The sequence below is a fragment of the Pseudonaja textilis genome, chromosome 17 (assembly GCF_049901715.1).
Source record: "Pseudonaja textilis isolate UNSWEBS1 chromosome 17, rPseTex1.2, whole genome shotgun sequence".
NCBI lineage: Eukaryota > Metazoa > Chordata > Lepidosauria > Squamata > Elapidae > Pseudonaja > Pseudonaja textilis.
Window position 1 is genome coordinate 9205577 of NC_142006.1, and position 21152 is coordinate 9226728.

The 21152-nt window shown below is 48.0% G+C and overlaps 1 protein-coding gene across 4 annotated transcripts in view; it reads left to right on the forward strand.

Annotated features, from left to right (window-relative positions):
* Positions 1–21152, forward strand: part of RAPGEF1 (Rap guanine nucleotide exchange factor 1) — a 46436-nt gene that overhangs the window by 20949 nt on the left and 4335 nt on the right. The window contains exons 4-24 of one of the 4 annotated variants that reach the window (XM_087914349.1): positions 466–622; positions 1519–1607; positions 1844–1996; positions 2079–2202; positions 2941–3124; positions 3453–3935; positions 7062–7258; positions 8526–8681; positions 9871–10185; positions 10780–10878; positions 12803–12888; positions 13503–13617; positions 13945–14035; positions 14510–14594; positions 15347–15439; positions 16346–16531; positions 17356–17440; positions 18485–18579; positions 19146–19224; positions 20172–20273; positions 20800–20897. In XM_087914349.1, coding sequence (XP_087770475.1) covers positions 466–622; positions 1519–1607; positions 1844–1996; positions 2079–2202; positions 2941–3124; positions 3453–3935; positions 7062–7258; positions 8526–8681; positions 9871–10185; positions 10780–10878; positions 12803–12888; positions 13503–13617; positions 13945–14035; positions 14510–14594; positions 15347–15439; positions 16346–16531; positions 17356–17440; positions 18485–18579; positions 19146–19224; positions 20172–20273; positions 20800–20897 — 3072 coding nt within the window. The remainder of the gene's footprint in view (positions 1–465; positions 623–1518; positions 1608–1843; positions 1997–2078; positions 2203–2940; positions 3125–3452; positions 3936–7061; positions 7259–8525; positions 8682–9870; positions 10186–10779; positions 10879–12802; positions 12889–13502; positions 13618–13944; positions 14036–14509; positions 14595–15346; positions 15440–16345; positions 16532–17355; positions 17441–18484; positions 18580–19145; positions 19225–20171; positions 20274–20799; positions 20898–21152) is intronic. The other 3 variants (XM_087914350.1, XM_087914351.1, XM_026712379.2) reach the window with 3 other exon arrangements.

A 21152-nucleotide genomic window follows, 5' to 3' on the forward strand; every position in this document is an offset into this window, starting at 1 on the left:
TGCTAATTGGGCAGTCCGTCCTTTCCCTCAACGTCTGCGACGGAGATTGAGGTGCTCGTTGTGCAGCTTGGATGGAGAATTTGGTAGCTGTTGGGCAGTCCCTTCCTCGAACGATTAGGGTGAATGATTGAGGGAGCTCGGGGCACCAATCTAGCCTATCGAAGAAAACAATTAGGAGAAATATGATGATTGAGGGACTGTCAAATAGAAGAAGGGGTTTACTTCTTCTCTAAAGCTCCTGGCTGGAGAATTCTGGGAGTCGAAGTCCACCCGTCTTAAAGTTTGGAGACCACTGGAATAAGCTAAATGGTACTCCCCAAAAGAGAGAGAGAGAGAATGGCCTTTATGAAGGAAGGAATGTTTAGTTGCGGCGCCTTGCTGACTTCTGACAATTCTTTACTTAAGGCCGGACTCTCCCCGCCTCTTCTTCCTTCTGACCTCTTCTCCTTCTTTCCACTTCTGCAGTTCTGCCATCACTTCCTGTTACAGCCGCGTGTATCAGAGCTTGGGAAATTTAATCCGATGGTCCGATCAAGTGATGCTGGAAGGCATCAACGCTGAAGACAAAGAAGTGGTGAATACAGTTAAGGGGGTTATCAAGGCAGTTCTGGATGGAGTTAAGGTATGGGTCTTGCTTAAAACCCCTTTTATTTAGGCTGTAAAGGGAATTCCTCTCCAGCAAAGTCTTGGCCAATGGTCTTTCATGAGATTTCACAGACCTTTATCAGGCTTGGAGAGCTGCCAGGCCAATCTCTTCCAAACACCACACTATAGCAGCAAGAAGTCAGGAACTTCACCCTCATGAATCAAACTAATTGTCTCCTGCAAAGCCCCACTCCCCTTTCACTCCCCTTTATTCCCCCTGGGAGGGGCCATCCACCTGAGCCTTTACTCCTGAGTTGACCCTTGTTCCTTAGCTGTTCCCTTCTCCTGGCAGCTCTGCGCATGTGCACACTGGGAACAGGCTCCGGCTGTTCTTCTTCCCCACTGATCTTCGACGGCAGCTGATAACTGTCGGAGGGCCCTGGCCCCATCTCCGCCTCCGACGCAGAGCCCTCGTCCGAGCCTTCCCAGACTCCAGGACTGGCCCATGTCCCTCCCCAACCTCCTCACTGTCCGAGTCTGGTGCCAGCTCCGCTAGCGGGCAACAACACGCCCCATGAGCCCCTTGTAGAGTTAGTGTGTAAGGACCAACAAAGGCAATAAAGGGTCTGAAGGCTAAATTGTATGATGAATGGTTGAGAGGAGCAGCCATAAAAATTAATGCAATCCTGGGTTGTGTAAACAGAAGCATAGAATCAAGATCACGTGAAGTATTAGTGCCGCTTTACAAAACCCTAGTAAGGCCACACCTGGAATACACTGCAACCAGTTTTGCTCACCACAAATTACAAAAAAACGACGTTGAGATCAAAGGCCTGGAGACTAAACCACAGGAAAAATGGCTGCGTGATTTGGCTCTGGCTAGTCTCAAGAAAAGAAGAGTTGGGGGTTGACTTGTGTTCTGTTGATAACCAGGAGCTGGTGAAGCTCACAATCGAGAAGCAGGAGCGCCCATCTCCCACCAGCCCTGTCAAGCCCACCTTACCTGTGTCTACAGAAGACAGGTGAGTGGACAAAAAGTTCAGAGATCTTTCTTTCCAAGAGTTGGAGTTGTTCTGAGGGCCTCCAGGGATACAACCTCCTCGTGGGCGGTTTCACAAAAGGGAGGCATCAGTCAGTCTGAAGTGCCTGGCAACCAGCTCTCCTACCTCTTATTTCCTTTGATGTCTGTCTGTTTCTGCGTCTATTATCCATCTATCCATCCATCTGTCATGTCTGTTGATTGTCTCCCCCTCTCCAGCCAGTTGGAGCTTCCCTTGACGGATCGGGAGATGGAGATCCTCAACAAGACGGCCGGGAAGACTCCGACCGCAGAAGTGCCGGCTGATGCCGCAGACGAAGAGATCGCCCCACCCAAACCGCCCCTTCCTTGCATTCGAGTGGCGGAAAACAGGTAAAGGCACCGACTTGGGGGACCTGGGTCAGAACATTTCACTTTAGCGACAATATTCTCAATTTTCCTCCTCCTTGTGCAGCCTCCCCCCAGCTCTGCCTCCTAAGAAACGCCAGTCGGTACCCTCCCCTACACGAGTGGCTATCGTAGCCCCCATGAGCCGAGCAACCAGTGGCTCCAGTTTACCCATTGGGATCAACAAACAGGTAAAGTACCAGCCCTGTCTGACCCAGAAGCTATCCAGATAGGATGGGGTGTCCCTTTATAAACCTCCTTATCACAGGTGGTCCTTAACTTACAGTTGATTTAGTGACCGTCCGTGCAGCAACCCTGGAAAAGAAATGACTTACGGCCATTTTTCACGCTGCAACATCCCCATGGCCACGGGATCCAAATTCGGACACTTGGCAAGTGGCTCATATTTATGACGGTTGCCACGTTCCCGTGGGGGTGGGTTGGTTGAGTCAAGCGTTCCTCCTTTTGCAACCTTCTGAGCAAGCGGAGCCAAGAGAAAGCCAGATTCGCTTAACAACCGGGTTACTGACTTCGCTGCAGGGATTCACTTAACGACAAGTTGCAAGGAAGGTTGCGAAATGGGGCAAAACTCACCCGTCCACCTTCTTGCTTGGCCCAGAAATTTTGGGGGCTCCGTTGCGGTTGTAAGTCAAGGACTCCACTTGTACAGAAGTCCGTCCAAATTTGAGATCGTTTCCCTTCCTGGATTCAGAGGCTTGAAATGTACCTGTCCGTTTCCCCTATTCTGAAAGAGGCGATTGGGGAGTTTTCGGCAGGGCAGCCATCTTGTTTAATTCCAAGGTGGGTTGTTTATAAAGACACAGGCCGTGCCGACAAGTTCACCCCTAATCAATCCTTGGCTTGAGGCTCGTGGTTTAATTAGGGCAACAGTTGACTCTGCCTGGACCGCTTCTCCCTCCCACCCACAGGAGTTTGAAAACGATTGCTACCCCCAACGGAGGCTGTCGGGGGGCAGCCAGTCCTACGGAGGGGAATCTCCCCGCCTCTCGCCCTACAGCAGCATGGGGAAGCTAAGCAAGTCGGACGAACAGCTCTCCTCCTTGGATTGCGACAGTGGGCAGTGCTCGCACAACACAAGCTGTGAAACGTTAGGTAAGGAGGTGGGGAGTCTGCTGGGCTGCCGAGGGGCTCAGCGTGGGGCTGCCCTGGGCTGAGAGGTGCGATCGCCGGTTCAACTCCCACCCGTCACGAGTATCAGGTTCAGCTGCCTTTGCAGTCAGAGATCAGTGGGGAAGAAGAACAGCTGGAGCCTGTTCCCAGTGTGCGCATGCACAGAGCTGCCAGAAGAAGGGAACAGTTAAGGAACAAGGGCTGCCGACACGGGAGTAAAGACACAGCTGAATGTCCCTGGGAATAAGTAAAACTGTCCCTTCCAACTCCTCCGTTCCTCATATAGCGTTTCTCGCTCTCTTTCCTGTAGATCATTACGATCCTGATTACGAGTTCCTGCAGCAAGATCTCTCGAACACGGACCAGATCCCCCAGCCGGGACTCGGGGTGCTCAGCCCTTTGCCAGAGGGCCTGCGGGAATCCGCCTCTCCGTTTCTTGGACCGCCTTTCCAACTTCCAGAGAATTGTGTCTCCCCAGCCGCAGCTCCGGCGGTCGAGGTCCCCCCAGCTCTTCCCGAGAAGAAGCGGAGAGGGACGCCGGCTTCCTCCTTCGACGTCTCCGGTTGCCGGGTCCTCCTGGAGAGGCACCCTTCGCAGTACGACAATATTTCGGAGGAGGACTTAAGCGTCCCGCCCCTCCTGCCCTGGGTCTTCACCCCTTTTGCGGCTGTCCTGCCCTATCAGCCTGGAAAGCCGGGGCCCCCCGTGGAATTCCTGGCTGATTTCTCCAGCCCCAACGCGCCCAGAGACTCCGAGGAGCCTCCACCCCTGCCCGAGAAGAAGAACAAACACAGTAAGGGCTCCCTCCTCTGCTCGGGGTTTTTTATTTTTAACATAACCGTATTAAAAACGTTCAAAAAGGAAGACTAAAATCTAACGGGAAGTAATGTTTAGGATAAAGGAGGATTTAGGATAAAGAGAGGAGAAGGCAAAAACCCCAGAAAAAGACCAAGCCAAAAAAAAGAAGAAAATATAAAATTGCTTCTGATTTCTTCCCTTTTCCTTTCCTCCTTTTTTCCTCCTTTTCTCTCTTTCTTCCTTTCTTCCTTCCCTTTTTCTTTTTCTCCTTTCCTTTCTTTCCTCCTTTTTTCCTCCTTTTCTTCCTTCCTTCCTTCCCTTTTTCTTTCTTTTCTCCTTTCCTTCTTTTCCTCCTTTTTTCCTTTTCTCTTTTCCTTCGTTCCCTTTTTCTTTCTTTTCTCCTTTCCTTCTTTCCCTCCTTTTTTTCCTCCGTTTCTCTCTTTTCCTTCCTTCCCTTTTTCTTTCTTTTCTCCTTTCCTTCTTTCCCTCCTTTTTTCCTCCGTTTCTCTCTTTCTTCCTTCCCTTTTACTTTCTTTACTCCTTTCCTTCCTTTGCCTTTCCCCCCTTCTTTCCTTTCTTCCTCCCTCCCTTCTTCCCTCCCTCCCCCTCCCTTCCCTTCCCTTTCTTTTCCTTTCTCCTTTTAAAAGCCACCGCAAGGGGAGCCCCCCCCAGCTTTGCACAATAACAACAGCAGGGTTTCAATATTTGAGGGGCTGCCATAAAGAAGAGGCGGTCAAGTTATTCTCCAAAGCACCAAAACAACGAAGAGGAGAAACAACGGATGGAAATTAACCGAGGAAGGAAGCAACATGGAACCAGGGAGGAATTTCCTGGCAGGGAGAACAAATAAGCAGAGAAACCACTTAACTCCAGAAGTTGTGGATGCTCCAACACTGGAGGTTTTTTTTAAAAAAACGTTGGCTAACCCTTTGTCTGAAGTAGTGTAGTGTTTCCTGCCTAGGCAGAGGGTTGGGCTAGAAGACCTCCAAGGTCTCTTCCAGCCCCGTTATTCTTCTACTTTCCACTGTAGGGCAGTGAGTCCACCCAACATAGTCACCCTATCATGAAGAGATACGCAAGAAAGAATTAAGTCTTAATCTAAAGCGTTTCAACCCTCAACCCTCCCCGCTGAGTTTCTCTTCCACTTCCCATCGCAGGACAGCCGGCTCTTCACAGTGTCACCCCACAGTTCCTGCCGGCTGCATGTCTTCAAAACCACAACGGGGGGGGGACTTCCCCACCCCCTGCAAAAGTGGCAGAATTAAACTAGGCAAACCTATGATTCACCACCAAGTTCTGAGTAATTCTCCCAACATCAACAGGCTTAAAAACAGCGGTTGGCTTTTAAAGAATTTCCCTCCCAAGAAACACGAAGAAGATCGAAGATCGTATGGTTTACCAAGGACTTTGGTTTTTTTTGTGTGTGTGTGTGTTTTTTAAAAAAATGTTGGTTTAGTGTCGTTTTTTGGCACTCGGCACCCAAATTTGCTTTTTCCTCTTTCTGCCCAGCTGTTGGTTTAATCACATGGCGACTCTCACTTAATCCTGATTTGTTTAGATTGCTGACTTAGCACTTTTTGGATACTCTCTCTCACACACGCACACACAAAAAAAGGAACAGGAAAGTTGAGTCTGTTTTAGAAGTCCGGATAAGAATTTTGCCCTCTGGGTTAAGAGTTGAGCAATTGAGGGATATTTATGTTGGACTGGCTGAGTCTGATTTGCCTTTATTATTGCTGGTAGTCCTCGAGTTACGCCCCCAATTGGGCCCAAAATGTAGGTTGCTAAGTGAAAAAGGTGTTAACGTTTACACCTTTGCTTGTCAAAGTTGTTAATTGAATCCTTGCATTTGTGAAGTTAGTAACCCGGTTGTTAAATGAATCTGGATTTCTCATTGATCTTGCTTCTTTATCCGAGTTGTCAAGTTTCTTGCTTGGGGTATTGCTGATTTTTGGATTGTTGGTCACCTGGATGTTGATTGCTGGTAAGATATGTTGATCTTTCTGTTTCCTTTTGGGCTTTTTGATCGTCTTTTTTTTTTTGAATGGTGTCTACAAGTTGCTTATCTCACCATGCCTGTTGATTGCTGGTTTGCCTGAGTGTATCAAGCCCGCAGGAATTCCTTTGTGGTTTTGGATTTGGTCCAGGACAATGGGTCCTCAACCTGGGGGCTCATCACAGTGGATCCAGGAAGACTTGAACACATGTTATGATTTAAAATCTTGAGTTCAAGTCTTGGGGGGTCCATGGCCACAGAAGGTACCTAAAACAGTGTGCATGGGTGAAGAAAAGACTGGTCTAAGATGGTCACACTTGGAACTATGGTTATGTCATGCCTCTGTTGGAGTCTGACTCCGAGGGAGAGGAGGAACAGCCGATAGGGAGTGGAGGTGTGGCTCCGGAAGTTGTGGAGGAACCTGGGGAAGGGCACAGGCAGGGCACTAGGCAGTCAGAGGAAGACCCAGGCCCGTCCTCTCTTCATCCTAGGGCACGCAGAGAGGAGAGGATAAGGGAGAAATGTGAATGGTGTAGTCTACGGGGGAGGAAGGGGCCCCGATCCCCTTCACGGGCTGTAGCTGTGAGGACTGTTTAAAAGGACCAACTGCGCATGGCCCAGTGCTGGAAGCAAAGCGTGAAATAATTCTAGTCTTTCATTGCTTATCTGAGTTCTGGCGTCCTTCCCAGTGTGTGTATTTCGATATCAGTGGACGTCTTCGAGCCCTTATCCTGCCGTGTCTCCTAAATTGCTTCCGTGTGGTTTGTGTAGTTTTTTTCTATTTATGTGTGTTTTGAGTTTGAACGGCAGTTCTTCCCTTTCACAACTGTTTGTGGGGGAGTTTCTTCTCCAGTCAAGGATAACACGAGCTTTGAAGCCAAGTTGAAGGGATTAAAGGGACTTCACCCGTTTTTGTGACTTCGTTGCTTCTGTATTCCACACAACGTCCGGGTCATCCTAGGTTAAGCCTTCAAAGTCATCTTCTTAATTTCACGTCTTTCTTCTGTGAATCCCTCCAACCAACCCGGGGATGTAGAAGAGGAGGTTTCTCCAAGCACCTCACCAAGAAGGTGAACCCCCCCCACACACACACAAACACACACTCGTGTCCATTCTCTCTTGCAGTGTTGGCCTATATGCAGTTCGTGGAAGACTACTCCGAACCTCAGCCTTCCATGTTCTACCAAACCCCGCAGAACGAACACATCTACCAGCAGAAGAATAAGCACCTGATGGAGGTTTATGGGTTCAGTGATTCCTTCAGCAGCACAGGCCAGGATCTGGCCCCGCCTCCAGCTCTCCCACCCAAACAGAGACAACTGGTGAGTCCTCCTCTTCCTCTTCTTCCTCCTCTTCTGCTCCATCTTGGTTCAGTTCCTTCTCGCCCACCCTAAGAGATACGGAGCCTCTGTTTTGGTCCGTGGTCCAAATCCAGTGTGATTATTGTGGCTTTTGTTCCAGGAAAGGGTGAGCGCTGTTTTATTACACTTGGTTGTAGGGAATGTTCCTGGTCCATCCTCAGCTGGTGCCTTCTTCTAAGTTCCACCTCCAGAACTGACCTAGAGTATAACAGGGACCTTGAAGGTCTTTTATAATAGATAGATACGTGTGTTTGTGCAATAACTGTGATGATGTACCTATTATATAATATGTGTGTGTGCATTTGTCTATATATCCTGTATAATGGATACATGTGTGTTTGTGCAATAACCGTTACACATCTAAATGTTTATCAACTGTGTATATGCACCGGGGTGTCATTAACCAGGAGGCGTTATTCCCTGCCTCAGTTTCCCCAGCGGTGTGGCGTTGGCATTGAAGCGTTTTTGTTCCTCTGTTTCTTCTCTCGCCTTCTACCGCCTGCCTGCTCCCTTTTCTGTTTTATTCCATTGGGGTTTTGCTTTTGTTTCGTTTTTGTTTTTTTCCTGAATTTCAGTCTCTCTCTTTTTTTGTTGGTTTTATTTTCCTTTTCCCTGTTTTTGGGGGGAGAAAAATCCTCAGATGTTTAGCCCTTCCCCTTTCGCTTCTCGCCACGTTTCCTGAAAGCAAATATGAAACAATTGGGCCCTTGGCCTGCATGCGGGGGCTGGCGTCCCAACTCTCTCCACGCACGGGGGGTCTTTGCCTTAATGACCCCAATCGGCCCAACGTTTCGGTTGCTTCAGTGGGGCGGTTCCCAAGTGAGTTTCGCTCTCGCCCTTTTACAACCTTTCTCGCCACCGTTGATGAGTGAGTCCCAGCCAAAGGGGATCACGCTTTTTTCCCCCAGTGCCGCCGTCGTAACTTTGAACGGTTGTAAGTTCGAGGACTACTTAAGCAGGGGATTGGACTACTAGAAGACCTCCCCTCCGACTCTGTTATTCACCGTCACTAAACAAACTGATGTAGGTTGAAGACTGCCTGTATTTGGATAGGAGGAGAATCCAGCACCGAAGCACTTGGACGGGACCTTAAGAGGCTTTCTAGTCCAACCCCACCCCAAGGCAGGCCCTGGGTTCATCTCCCATCGATGTAGGTTGTTCTTTTTTTCTCTCTCTCTCTTCCTTTCGTCTTTCTCCCTCGCTCCTTTTCTTTCTCTCCTTCCAACAGGCTATTTTCCCTGCTCCCTTCTCTTCTGTCTCCTACTGTGTCCAGCCATCTAAGGGCCCCCTGGCCTCCGAGGAGGAGGCGGGCACAGGCCAGGCCCTCACCGTGTCCGTCTCTAACTCCTTCCTCCAGCAGAACAGTTCCTTTCCCGCGCACTCGGTGAGTTACTAACGGAACGCCTTGCCTTTCGCAGCTTGCTTCCTCTCGCTCTTTCCGCTTGTCGACTTGTCTTTATGATGAACGGAGGCAAACGCAACGTGTGTCCCAGGATAACCTTGCGGGATCTCGACCTTGAGTGCGTCACCGGGACCATTGGGTTTATTCTCCCAAACTTTTGGACTCCGCTGGAGCCCATCTGCGGAGAAGGTCCCAATCTGTGGGGTTCTTGGGTGCTCTCTGAGCTGGGTCGTTTTCGGGCAGACGTCTCATGACCCTACTAGGTAACCTCCTCAGTGCTAGAAGGTAGTGGGTGGAAGGGAGGAGGAGGAGGATGGTCTTTGGTGCTCTCTGAGTTTGCTTATTTTCTTGCAGACATTTCATGACCCAACTAGGTAATCTCATCAGCGCCAGAACAGAATGGGATGGAGGAGGAGGAGGGGGCGGGAAGATGAGGAGGTGGAGGGGAGGAGGAGAAGGAGGAGGAAGAAAAAGACTGTGGGGTCCTTGGTGCTCTCTGAGCTGCTCTGTTTCCATGCAGACATTTCATGACCCAACTAGGTAACCACATCAGTGCTAGATGTTCTCCATCAAACTAAAAGGAGGCGGTAAGGAAGATTTCGACGAGATTCTTCCAATCGTCGTGGATTTGGTTAGGTCAGGGGTGTGTGTGCATGGCGGCAGTTGCCGTGCCAGGGATGCTTTTGATCACACGGTGCCGAATCCTTGAAACGGGGAGATCTTCCTTCCAGCGTGGAGGGAGGAAGCAAGGGGTGGACTTCTCACCCGGCGTCGAGTGCATTCGCGAGCCGTTTGCATCGTGCCTGGCCCGGGCCTCCTGCCCCTTGCAAGTGGGGAACCACCTGCCAAAGGCCCTTTTCTGTTTTCGCCCTCCCTTCTAGATTTCCTATCGGAATGTCGTCCTTTTTTCCCCCACCCCAGGAGGGAGAATCCAGCTCCCTTCTCGTTCCTGGCTTTGGCCTGCTCCGGATTCTTAGCCAAGGGAGTTTCCCCAACGGGGAAGCCAACTGAGCGACTGTGTACGTTGTTCTAATTCCTTCTCTCTCTCTCTCTCTTTCTTTTTCTCTCCTCCCCTCCTCCCCTCCCCTTCAACGCTACCCTTTCTCGTTGACTTGCTGCCATTTTCTCCCCCTCGCCCTTTCCGCTTCACCCTCGTCCCGTTTCCCCCCAGTACAAATCCGTCTTCAGGTCTTTCTCCCAAGACTTCGTGCCTCGGGGCCCAGTTCCCGCCATCCCTCCCTTTCTTTCCTCTACTTTGGCCGCTGCACCCTCTCCTCAGGCTTTTCCACCTGCACACCAGGCTCCGAATTCGGACCCGCCGGCGGCACCAGCCACATCTGGCCAGCCCCTTGGCACCACGGAGCGGCCATCTTCTTCTTCCTCCTCCTCCTCTTCCTCCTCCTCCTCCTCTTCTTCTCAAGACAAGACTGCTTCTGTCTCACTCCCTTCTGAATCCTCTTTCACCGAACATCTCCAGAAGTCTTCGGTGAGAAAACCGGATGGGGCCCGAGCTCACCTTGGGTGGGGATGGGGGACCCAGTCGTAGTTGGCTTACCCATTGCCTCCTTCCTAGGGCTGAGAGAAAGTGGCTGGCCCAAAGTCACCCAGCTACCTTTCGTGGCTAAGGCAGGACTAGAACTCACCATCTCCTGGGGATTGATTGGCTCAGCGTCACTCAGCTGCCTTTCGTGGTTAAAGTGGAACTAGAATTCACATCTTCTACTTTCTAGTTTGGTGCCTTAACCATTGGATCAAACTGGCTCTATTATTAGAAGGGGGCCCTGTGGCTTTTAGGGAATTGTTCTAAGCAGCCCCTCCAGGGTTTTGCTAGCATTGTTTGGAGAACAACGGTTATCCTTTTTAAAAATAATAATAATAATAATAATTGGGAGGACGATTTTCATCAGGTGGGTGAGGGCCTGTCTCGAATGTCGCATAGGTCCCTCCCTCCTGCCCCCTCTGAATAGCTAGAGAATGTTCCGGTGAGCCTACCTGTCCCGCCGTGCTTTTCTGGGGAGTGCTGGGTCCATCCCCCCAGGTGGGATCACCCCTTTGCTTCCCTTCCCTTCTGTCTCTGTAGAGTGACCACGTTGGCGAGGTAGCCAGGGAGGGTGAATACGTCAATCTGTACTCCTCGGGTCAAAGCAATGGGGAGCTTCTCCCTTCCTACTCAGAAGGAGTAAGTAAAACCAGGACGAGCCCTGCCAACGGCTTTGCATGCCTACTGGGAAGGAGTAGCAGGCAGGTCTCGTTCCTCCTTTCTCGCCCGCTCCCGGCATTCGGGACCTGAACTCTGGCCTATATGAACAGGGAGCAAGGCACACTCATCGGCACTGATGGTGTTCCCTAGCTGGGTCGTGAAATGTCTGCATGGAAACAGCCCAGCTGAGAGAACCAAGAACCCAGCGGTCCTCCTCCTCCCTTTCTTCCTCCCCCTTCCCCTCCTTCTCCTCGCAAACCCCATTTCCTTCCAGCACTGATAACATTGCCTAGTTGGGTCACGAAAAGTCTGCACAAAAAAACCCCAAGCACCAAGGACCCCCACAGCTCAACCGGAGCTATAAATATTTATCGAGAGTTTTGCAGCGATAATTCAGCGCCAGAAAAATAAACACAGAGGGCTGATGCTTCATGTAACATCTTTATAAACATCAGTAGATTTTACAAACCAGTTGTAGGTTTCTCCAACGTGGAGCAAACTCAAAAAGAAATATGTTGCAAGTTCAGAGCAGAGCTCAGTCTTCAGCAAGCAAGCAAGTTAGTTTCATCTTCAACTGACAGACTCACAGCTTCAGAGCTGCAGAGCTTAGAACCACGGCTAGACTACTCTTAGTTTCAGTTTCCAAACAGTCCTCGTTGGCTGACCTGGTTACCAAGCTCTGTTTCAGATCGTGAATATACTGGCAATATTCTCTTCTAATCATACCTGGATTCCATTAGGCTCCCCTCTTTTATTGCACAACGCTGCCATTTTGGGGGTGCCTCGTACCAAACTGAGTTTAAAATTCCTATCCAGAATCAGAAAAGCATTTTTTATTTTTATTTTTTTGGTTTCCTTTTCACAACCTTAAGGACTTTCCTATCTAATCCCCTGTGGATTTTAATTTCCCCTCTGACTATCACACTGGATATTTTCCAGCCTAGAAGATGTACATTCTGCTATTTTAAATGTTTTTGTGGAAGAATCGGTTGGATTTGATGGCTCAGCAGGGAAGAGAAGTGGGTTTCTCGCCTACGGAAAATTGGATTCCTTGGTGATTTCAAAGCTTGGAAACTTGAAGAGCTGTGGGTTTCAATTCCCAGAATTCCTGCTGGCTGAGGAATTCTGGGAGTTGAAGTCCATACCTCTTCAAGAGGGCGGGTTTAAAAAACAACAACAACACGGATCTACTAGATCTTCCATTTTTGGATGCATTTCGGCCACCTTGAGAAAACCAACGACAATGTAGTCCCGAAACCGCAGAGTGCTGCTGTGTCTTTCTTGAAAAACCTGATTTGCCTTCGGTTCAATTTTGAGGAACGGTGACAAGATAGAATGTTGTGTAATTTTAAGAGGTGTGAACCCAAGGTCTCCCACTATTTGGAGACTCTGAGACGATAGATAGTCCCCCGGTTTTACACCCTGTCTAGCCCTGGTTGTTAAGTGAATCACTGCAGCTGTTCAATTGGGAACACTGTTGTTGAGTTTCCCCTTTCACTTTTGCACAACGGACGATCGCCAAAGGGAATTGCATGACCTGCCCCCACCCCAGGAACGACGCAACCATCATAAGTACATGCCAGTTGCCAAGCCTCCGGATTTTGATCACATGACCGTGGGGGGGGGGAACGCTGCAACCATCGTGAATGGAGGGGGGTCGGTGGTCCAGGTCACTTTTTTTTGGTGCCGTCGTAACTTCGAATGCCCACTAAATGAACAGTTGTACCTTGTTCCCGTGAAAATAGACCCAACTGGAAAATAAGACCTAATGTGTCTTTTGGAGCAAAAAATTAATACAAGACCCTGTCTTATTCTGGGGGGAGACACGGTATAAGTTGAGGGATATCTGTATGTGGTTAATGACGCAAGTCTTCCCTCCTCCTGTCTCCCCACTTCCGTCCAGGAAACCCCAACGATTAAGGACGACCACGCAAAAGATTCTGCGTCTCTGAGTGAGACCCCAGGGAAGGAAAAGCGCGAGAATGAAAGGTGAGGTTTCCGACAGGTAGTCCTCATGACCCCGGGGGGCCAATGCGACCGTCATAAATATGAGTCACGTGAGTTGCCAAGCACATGAGTGTTGATCACATAACCGTGGGGATGCTGCACGGGTCCTATGTGTGAAAAAACTTTTTTACCTTTTTTTTGCTGTACCCTTTCTTCTTTCTTTCCTTCCTGCCACCTTCCCCTCTTCTCTTCTCTGCCCTTCCCTCCATTCCAGTCTTCCTTCCTTCCTTCCTTCCTTCCTTCCTTCCTTCCTTCCTTCCTTCCTCCCCTTCCTTTTTTCCTTCCTCACCCTTCCTTTTCTTCCTTCCTCACCCTCCCTCCCTCCCTTCCTTAGTTTCTGTTAGTTTTTATGGGTACATTTCAAAATTAAAAATGATATATACTTATTTCATATACGTGCACAAAATCTAATATCCACCAGGTTTTAAGCTTTCTCTGAGGGACTCCACTGAACACTTCAAGCCAGATTTTCAGACGAAATCCATGGCTAACCTTTGATCTAAGTCCAATCCTTCCAAAACACTGAGGACTAGAAATCTTGCCATGATAGGCCCCCTCTCAACGCAGGGCATGCTCTTTTTGTCTTGTACATCCAGACCAGTGAAGTCCCAGGAATCCTTGGAGAACCCTCCGATGGACGAGGAGGAAGTGGACGAATTGTCGCTAGTGAACCACAGCGAAATCCTTGAAAGGCTGACCTTGAAACAGGAAGTAAGTTCTGACTTCTCCTATTTATTTATTTATCTATCTATATCTATCTTAAGGCTTTATACTGCACTGGTGAGGCCACACTTGGAATATTTCCTCCAGTTTTGGTCACCACAATACAAAAAAGAAAAAATTAAAGACACTGAGACTCTGGAAAGAGTGCAGAGAAGAGCAATAAAGACGATCAGGCACCTGGAAGCTAAAGTGTACAATGAATAAGTCAAAGGTGCCTTTTTTTTTTTCCAAGAGGCAAGTGGACTTCCTAATTTTTCTGTGAAGATGTTTCGCTTCTCGTGTGCATCATTTGGGGTTTCTCTTCCACTGCTGCAGGGGGATGATGGTCCAGACGTACGGGGTGGGTCGGGAGACATCCTTCTGGTGCACGCGACAGAGACGGCCACTGTGGAGGGGACGGTAAAAGGTACTGTGGAGGGACCCTGTGAGTGAACCCTCATGCAAGGCTCACATTCACAACTAGAGGCAGATGTTGCCATCGAGACCCAGAAAGGCTGCAGGAAGGATTTTGGAAGGAGATCCTTGAAAAGTTGCCCCAAAGTCAACTCAGATGGCTTTCATCTCTGAAGCCAGACTAGAACTCACATCTCCCGGTGATCAGCCCAAGGTCACCCAGATGGCTTTTCTGCCTAAGGTTGTACTAGAACCTCCCGTCTCCTCGTTTCTAGCCTGTTACCTTAACCCCAAGCCCAGTCTGGCTCTATAAATCCAGTTTTTATGTTTCCAACCTTTTATTTGTATTCCTCCTGGGTTCCCCCTGGTGAGAGAGATAGAATTGGCGACGCCCCCAGGTCTCCAAGGTGAGGACACTTGCTTGATCAGAAGATGAATTAATTTCTATTTCTCTCTCTCTCTCTTTTTTTCTTCCTATCTTGGCCAGATCTGGTGCTTTACTGTGAAGCCTTCTTGACAACATACCGAACGTTTATTTCCCCAGAAGAGCTTATAAAAAAACTACAATACCGATATCCTTTTGGGGGGACAGGGATAAAATTGGGGTTTAGTAACTCCCTTCCCCTTCAGAAGTACACGATGCTGGATGTTGTCTTGTTTTAGATTTCAACACTGGGAATTATGTTCATTCCCAGCCGGTAATGAGTCCCAAGCAGTCCCCCGAGATAAGCACCCACCTTTCTCTCCTTTGAATTGATACCAACAGGTAAAGTGCCAAATGAACTGTAAAAAGCCAACTAAAGTACAAAGTCCACACAGAGCTTCAAGGTTTAAGTGAACGAAAGTTGCTTCCTGCAAAGGTTCCTCTCCCTTTGCACAACAGGCTCCCGCTGTTCCTCTGCCTTGCTGCTGCCAGATTCTGGAGGCTCTAGAGTCAGTAAATTACTCCCAGATGGTCCTGGCTGCATATCTGTATCAGTCACAGGACCCTCATCCTGGACTGGCCCATGTTCTTCCCCACTGTCCGATTTTGCTGCCATCTCCGCACAACAGTGTCCAACCTTGGCAATTGTAAGATTGGTGGACTTCCACTATTCCCCAGCCAGCATGCTGGCTGCAGAGTTATGGGAGTTGAAGTCCATCAGTCTTTAAGGTTTGCCAAGGTTAGACACCCCTTTCTAAACTCTTGTCTCACTTGCCCACACAACCTTGGAGATATGCTGGATGTCCAGAAATCAACTGGTTTGGTCCTTCTAAATCTAAGACCAACAATGTTGGCTGGTTGTCACTGCCTCTTGTTAACTTCTTTAACTCCCCTTCCGACCTATGAGAAGTTCTGCCACTGTCCGGACAACAATAAGAAACGAGTCAGCAAGAATACGTTTTTCGTCCTGGTGAGAGTGGTGGATGAACTATGGTGAGAAGAAACTCTGTGGAATGTCTTTGGGCGGGCTGGGGTTTGATCTGCGGGAGAAGAACCAGCTAGAACCAGGCGTGGGTTCTAGGTCATCAAATAGCCAATATGCTAAATGTGTTGTCGCCTTAAACTTTACTGCCTATAAAATAAACACAGTATGTGGTTTGTGACTTCCTAGATGTCCCTTAGTGGATGCAAACCTTCAATAGATGTAGCTGTTGAATTTCCTCCTATAATAAAGAAGATATTAGTTTGCACAGAATTGGACAGATTAACATTAGAATTTAAAAAAAAGAATGAAGGGGAAACAGAATATTGTGACACATGGAGCAGATATTACCAAAGGGTGGAATTAAGAGGGGGGAGTCGGAGCACAACCAGGCTAAGGAGGCTCATAATGAGATATTATAGATGGGTTAGAATGAATATGTTGGTCCAAAATAATTGTACAAGACTGGCAATGTATAAGTAGTATATATGTTATTTGTCTTTCACTGTGGTGTGTATGGTGGAGGAAACACCAGGAGGGTCACGCTGTGTTCAATATACCTATATGGAAATAATAAAATATCTATTTTTTAAAAAAGGATTTCCTCCTATAATCATGAGGACTAACACGTTGAAGATCTAGTTTAAGCTTCTCAGGACCCCAAATGAGCTTCCCTCTTGGTACAAATTGTAGGATCTCTGACTTCTTAGATGTCCCTTAGTGGATAGGAGCCTTCAGTAGATGCAGCTGCTGGGCTGTTGAATTACTTCCTCTCGTCATGAGGACTAGTATGTTGAAGATCTAGTTTAAGATCTGAGCCCGACTCGAGTTCCACCTTGGCGGTCCTCAGAGGCGTCTCCTCACCTACCTGGGTAGATCGGAAGTGTAGCCTTCACCGGGTCGGTTTCCTTTTCCAGCTTGGTAGAGCTGACCGAAGAGATCCTGAAGCTGTTGATGGAGCTTGTCTTCCGCCTGGTGTGCAATGGAGAACTCAGCCTCGCCCGAGTCTTGCGCAAAAATATCCTGGATAAAGTCAACCAGAGGAAAATGCTGCGTTACACCAACTCCATCAAGCCTTTGGCGGCTCGATGGGTAGCAGCCAGGTGAGATGGGTGAGGGGCTCCGTGGGGCAGGAGGGAAAGAAAGAAGTAGAACCTCTACTCAGGAAGGTGTCCTTCAACGTTTTGGAGAAGCATATTTTCAGTGCTAGAAGGGGGGAGGATTTAGGGGGGAGGATTTAGGAGGAGGAAGACGGTGGGGTCCTTGGGGTTCTCTGAGCTTGGTTAAAAATCAGACGCAGCTCACTTAACAGAGTTTAGCAATGGAGATTCTGCTCCTAACGCTACCTGCCATTATTTCTGCAGTCAAGTAGATGAGATAACTGGGATGTTGAACATCCCAAAGGTGCTTTTTTGGGAGGCAACTGGACTTCCTTTGTTTTTCCCTGAAGACGTTTCACTTCTCATCCCAGACACCTCTTCAGTGGGTGGAGAAACGGAAGGATCGACCCTCCTTGCAGACAGCTGGTCATTTGCATCCTTTCAGAGGGTCGTTGAGGCCCCTTGGAGGTTTATCTGCAGTGACCCTGAGGACACAGTGAAAGCTCCGAATGGCCTCCACGGCTCTCTAAGAAGGATGCAAATAACTAGCTGTCTGCAAGGCGTATAAATCCTCCCATTCCCCACCAGAGCTGAAGAACGGATGTGAAGTGAAAGGTCTTCAGAGAGAAACAAAGAAAGTCCAGTCGCCTCTTGATAAAAGCACCTTTGGGATAACTAGAACCTGAATGGCGGACTGAGAATCTCCATCGACAGGATGTTAAATGTCGTGTTCAGCCCATAATTTCGTGGTGGATATTTTTGACTCCTTTTCAAGGGTAAATAGATACCCTTCTGAGCAAACCTATTTCTTTTCTCATTGTTTCCAGGCCTGGCACCCTCCATGATTTTCACAGCCATGAAATTTCAGAGCAGCTTACCCTCCTGGACGCGGAGCTGTTTTATAAGATTGAGGTATGAAAAATGTTGCGCGGAAGTTGCCTCCAACCTACTATCCTAACCATCCCTAACTCACACTTCCAGGCATTCTCTTTGTTTTGTGGTTTTGTCTGGTTTCAAATGGCTCGATCAAGCCAAGGCAAGGTGCCCGTTGAACCTCTGCACAAAGCCCCCATCTGCCAGCATTCCAGCTGAAACTCCCCATTCTCATTAACAAAGTTCATCCACGTCAGGATTTATTAAAGAAGTCTTGGTGGCATATCTAGGAAAACCCGAATCTGAGGAATTCAAAGATCCACCCCCTGCGTCCATCGATCCATCATATGGCCCAACCAAATCTTCATCTCAACTGGTGCCATCCCTCCAGTCACTCCCCTCCAGGTGCAGGGCAACACGTCCTTGACTCTCTGAGAAAAGAATGTTGTTGTGTCTAGTCTTCCCCGCTGCCTAATTCCCAGGCACGGAATGTGGTAGCCTCACAGCTTCCAAGGGAAAAAATGGCTTCCGAGGCTGGCACGAAAGCTTCTAACAAGGGTTGCCTCTGCAGGCAGAAACTTCTTTTCAAAAAATATGATTTTTTTTGAGAGTCTAAAGTCAAGAGAGGGAGGGGAAATATCTCTCTGCTTTTTGAAATTCGAGAACAGGTGAGCAAAAGCCATAAGCCACATCCAAGGAATCGAAAATAACGTATCATTTCTTTCTAGTTTTCTGGAGCTTTTTGCCAGAGGAAATTTGCTAGAGGAAATTCAACCCTAATAAGGCTGAAAAGCAACGAAACAGACAATCAAATTAAATTGGAGACTTTCTACATTTGGCTTAGATTTTTTTGTAGTCTAGAGTCCAGGATGGAAGGGAATATGCTTCCCAGAGGAAAATGAGGTAGCGGAGCATGGAATGTCTGGTAGGCAAGAAGGAAGCAAAGGAAGCAACTCCACAGATCATTCTTGATTTTGGGGGACTGGACAGATTTAAATTTTCCAGACTGGAGACCTCTAAATTTGACAGTAGACCGATGAGACTGTTAATCTATTTTTTCTGTGTCCTGATATCCTTTTTCAGATTCCGGAAGTTCTACTCTGGGCAAAGGAACAGAACGAGGAGAAAAGCCCCAACTTGACACAGTTCACCGAGCACTTTAATAATATGTCTTACTGGTAAGAGAGAGAAAAGGCGTCTTGATGGGTTCTCCCAGAGCCATGAAAACCAGCTAGGTGGCTTTGGGTTAATCACTAGGAGGTTGTGAATTCTAGCTTCACCTGAGCCATGAAAGCTAGCTAGGTGAATTTGAGCTAATAACTAGGAGGTGGGGGGTTCTAGTCCCGCTTAGCCGCCAAGGCCAGCTGGGTGACCTTGAGCCAATTGCTCTCTCTTGCCAACCCACCTCACAGGGATGTTGTGAGGAAAATAGAACGAGGAAGTTGTGTTGGATGTGTTCACCACTTTGAGTCATTTGTTAAAAAAAATAATAACAAAATTGGGATACACGTAAATAAATAAAATAAAAACTTTGCTTTGAAGCGACTCCCACCAGGGAGAATAAAGACTGGATCAGACGAGAAGTTGAAGAGAGAAACGAATTTTCTCTCCTGTCCAGGAGGCAGCTAGGATTAACGTTTTATTTTTAGTCATTTGTTGTTGTTTTTAAAGAGATTTTGCCTGGTATGAGAGACCGCCTGAAATAGACAATGTCTGTGGGTCTCCCCCTTTCCCCCCACAACAGGGTCCGTTCGATCATCATGCAGCAGGAAAAGTCGCAGGACCGAGAGAGGCTGTTGCAGAAATTTATCAAAATCATGAAGGTAAAAAAAGACCCAGTTGGGACACCGACCATGAGATGATACGGGAATCATTTTATCGATGGGTTAGAGGATGAATACGGAAGTTAGAGACTAGCAAAATATCGAAAATAAGTTAATAGGCGTAAATAAGTTAAGATGAGAATTGTTATAAAATTAGATACTATACATATATACATACATACATGTATATATATGTGTGTGTGTGTGTGTGTGTGTATAATATATTGTATATAAAGCAAGCGTGTGTGTGTGTGTGTGTGTGTGTAATGAGCTAAGAGTAGAGAATGAATACCAAAGTAACAATTGTGGCTGGAAACTTGTTATTGTTATTGCACAAGATATCTGTACCCAGACAACACACTGTTTAATGGATGATGGATTGTTTGTATTATTATTATTAATAATAATAATCCAGCTCGAGAGGCACAAGAGGTGGAGAGACCCAGTTCAAGGAATAGGACCAGGCCTGATTTAGGACAGGCTTTTTAGGCAGAGGTGGGGATTCAGCCGGTTCCAACTGGTTCTGCAGAACCGGTAGCAGAAATTTTGAGCCGTTTGGAGAACTGGCAAATCCCACCTCTGACTGGCCCCGCCCCCATCTATTCTCCGCCTCCCGTTGAGTCCCAGCTGATTGGCTGGATCTCCTTTGGTTGCCCTGCACAGGAGTAGGGAGCTGGAAAGCAGGTTAGTTGGGAGGGGGGATTTTGCAGGAACCTTCCCCTGCCACGCCCGTCAAGCCACACCTACCAAGCCACGCCCACTGAACCGGTAGTGAACATTTTTTCGAATCCGTCCCCTCCTTTGAGAGGCAGGAGGACAGAATTCCAGGCTCAAAACATTTCCTGGTGAATTTTTGGATTCTTGAACTAAAATCTAAGTCCGTTCGATCCAGCGAAGAGACGGACGAGGGGCGACACCAACTGCAGCCTCTCCCTTTTTTGCCGCAGCACTTACGGAAACTCAACAACTTCAACTCCTACTTGGCCATCCTTTCCGCGCTGGATTCGGCCCCCATTCGGCGTCTCGAGTGGCAGAAACAGACCTCCGAGGTAGGTTGGCTTTTACAAGGTGGTCCTCAACTTACGACCACAACCCAGCCCCAAATTTCTGTCACTAAGTGAGGCCTCCGTTTAAGGGGAGTTTTGCCCCATGACAGTTGTGTGAAAACCGTCACTTTTTTCAGGGCCACTGCAATTTTGAACGGTCACTAAATGAACTGTTGTAAGTCAAGGACTACCTATATTTAATAAAGAGTTTGATGACATCACACCAAAGTTTTTTCCAAGCTTCCAATTTTACTGTTACTTTGGTCATCTTAACTTTGGATCTGGTTAAGGTGACCAGAGTAACAGTAAAATTGAAAGTTTATTTTTCTTCCATTTAAGAAAATTTTACATGGCTGCCCACTCACCCACTTCTCAGTGATGCCGGGAAGCTTACAAAAATAACATCCATGAGAATCGGCCCTCGTGGCTGAAGACCGTGACTGAGGCCCAGCTAAGTTCTGACTTCAAACGGTCGCTAAACAAGTCAAGGACTGCCTGTATTTTTCTTCTTCTTTTCTTTTTCCTCCAGGGCTTGGCAGAGTATTGTACCCTGATTGACAGTTCGTCGTCCTTCCGGGCTTACCGAGCTGCGCTTTCTGAGGTCGAACCGCCTTGTATCCCTTACCTGTGAGTAGCGTCACAACTTTTTTTCATCCTTCTCTTTGGAGAAGATCGCAAAATCGGTCTGTTCAACCTCAGCTCACCCTTGCGGCCGCCAGCCTGGCCATTAAGCGGAGCAGTTGCTGAGTTGAAACGTTGCAATGGCACAATCTTAGTTCAGCTTTGCTTTACAGATCCGTGAAGGTTGTAAAAGCAAGGATTGGTCGAAAAGTTAACTTTTTTCATCTGGGTCCTAAGAGTTAACGGTCACTAAACGAGGCA